At 48.7% G+C, this 2,194-nt stretch overlaps 1 protein-coding gene across 1 annotated transcript; it reads right to left on the bottom strand.

The window, feature by feature from the left end:
- Positions 1-506: 506 nt before the first annotated feature.
- LOC131844848 (uncharacterized) lies at positions 507-1,847 on the bottom strand. The gene is made up of 2 exons (XM_059193830.1): positions 1,121-1,847; positions 507-1,048 (listed from the first exon to the last, which is right to left on the bottom strand). The coding sequence occupies exons 1-2, from the start codon at positions 1,845-1,847 to the stop codon at positions 507-509; spliced, it is 1,269 nt and encodes a 422-aa protein (XP_059049813.1).
- Positions 1,848-2,194: the final 347 nt, after the last annotated feature.

Raw genomic sequence — 2,194 nt, 5'->3', positions numbered from 1 at the left:
AGATGGCAGGTAAGGTAAAACTAGAAGGCGATGAAGTTTCATTCTGAAGTTTACACAAGTAACAGAGAGTACAACTAAAACCTCCGGTTAGGTTAGGTTAGGTTTTTTTTTTTTTTTTTTTTTTTTTTTTTTTTTTTTTTTCCTACTTGGCCTACCTCCCCACCGCTGTTTACAACAGGGTGGGCCGTCGTCTAGCTAGGGTCTTATGCTAGGGGGTACAGCCAAGGAAACACACTTAAGCCCGGATGTGAAATTCCAGGTTTTTTACATTTTCTTTATTAGACACATAACTTTCTTATTTACTACACTTAAACCTAGAGGAGAACTTAATTAGGGATTTACATTTCTAAGGGTTATCTATTTTGTTTTTGTTTACATACTACTATTTTAGCCTATTTTATTTCTTACTTATCTAATACAATTCTTACTATTACTATTATTCTTTTTATTACTTATATCTATTGCTTATCTATGACTGTATATCCACTATACACCTAGATACAGCTTTACTTATCGCTGTTTATGTTTGATACCTTGTTTATTATTTCTGTTGCGTACTTTAAAAACTTTTCTCTGTGCTCTTTATGCTTTATAATTTCCTTGTAGTTTTCTGTTTTTATTTCGATTCCTAGTTCTATTTCTAAGTCCATTCTTTTCCTTCCAAAGCGAGGGCATTGTGACATAATGTGTAATAGTGTTTCGGGTGTGTGCTGGTCACATGGGCACGACGGATTCTCGCGGCACCGAAAACGGTGTAGATACGCTCGGAATCCGCCGTGTCCCGTGAACAGCTGGGTGATGTATTTGTCTGCGGTGATTTTGCCGACGACCCTGTACGCATCGGCCGCGCTCGGGAAGAAGAGTTTTGTTACGGAAGCAGTCTCGCCAGACTGGTACCGCCTATCCCATTCGGCAATCGTCCGATCCCGGATCAGACGTTTGGCGAATGAGACCGACACCAGTCGTAGTCTGACCTCCTCTTCGACTTCAGGGCCGCTTCCTTGGCGAGATGGTCCGCCCTCTCGTTTCCTTCCCACCCCGCGTGTGCCTTAATCCAATAGATGTTTATTGTTTTCCCGTTTTGTTTACACTGAGTGTGCCTTCTTCTAAATTCTTCCGCTAGGGGTGGGGGCTTTCGGATTTGCAACCGTTTGCAGTGCTGCCCTGGAGTCGCTGAGAATGCCGATTGTGGTAGCAGGATGTTCTGATGCTATCCCAACCGCCCTGCTCAGAGCCAGGAGTTCCGCCTGGTAGACGGTGCAGTGTGCCGAGAGAGCAAGCTTGAGGGCCTTTGTTTCGGTCGCCCTGTTCCATACCGACAGAGCCGCACCGACCCGGCCCTCAATCTTGCTCCCATCGGTGAATATTCTTATTTCGCAGTCTTGTTGCGCTGTTTTATATTGTTCCTCGTCTACCAGGTCCCGGAACTCCAGCCTCCCCTGCTCGGCCGGATGGGGCTTGTCTGCCGCTGGCGTCATCCGTTCGACATCCCTGTCTCCCACTAGCCCATCGGCCCTCCCCCTCCTCGCCTCGTACAGTGAGGCAGCCTCACGTATACGTAGGTCTAGAGGGAGAATTCCTGACAGTACCAGTGCGGAGTTCAGGGACACCGTGCGGTAAGCCCTGCAGATTTTTTGGGCGAAGCCCCTCTGCACCACGCTCAGCTGCTTCCGGAACTCTATCTTCGTCACCGATTCCGACCACGCGCTTGCCGCATACATGATTATCGGCTCCACCACCGCTGTGTATATTGTCCTCGTAACTTCTGGGTGCAGACCCCAGTTCACCTTTGCCGCCCTGGCCAGCTGTTTGTAGATGGCTATCGCCTTCTTACAAACAGCAGCCATGTGGGCGTTAAAGGTTAACCGGTGGTCGATGGTGAGTCCCAGAGTTTGACACTTTCGGTCATGCCTATGGCGACCCCGCCCATGCTCAGACGTGGTGTGTCGTATTTCAGCTTGCGTGTGATTAGCATCGCACATGTTTTGTGCGGTGCGAATCGCAGCCTGCTAACGACACCCCACTTCCGAACATGTTCGAGGGCGGCATTTGCACGACTTTCAATGTCGAGGGCCGTCCACCCATCAAATACCAGCGCGACATCGTCCGCGAACGCTTGGCAGTAGACGCCTTGATGTTCTAGCTGTCTCAATAGGGGGTCTAGGAGGACATTCCACAATAGTGGTCCCCCTAT

This window comes from Achroia grisella, unplaced genomic scaffold, assembly GCF_030625045.1.
Source record: "Achroia grisella isolate CSIRO2021 unplaced genomic scaffold, CSIRO_AGI_Agris_v1 utg4142, whole genome shotgun sequence".
In the NCBI taxonomy this organism is placed as follows: domain Eukaryota; kingdom Metazoa; phylum Arthropoda; class Insecta; order Lepidoptera; family Pyralidae; genus Achroia; species Achroia grisella.
The sequence above is the reverse complement of the archived record's forward strand: the minus strand, read 5'-3'. Positions and strand labels throughout refer to the sequence as shown.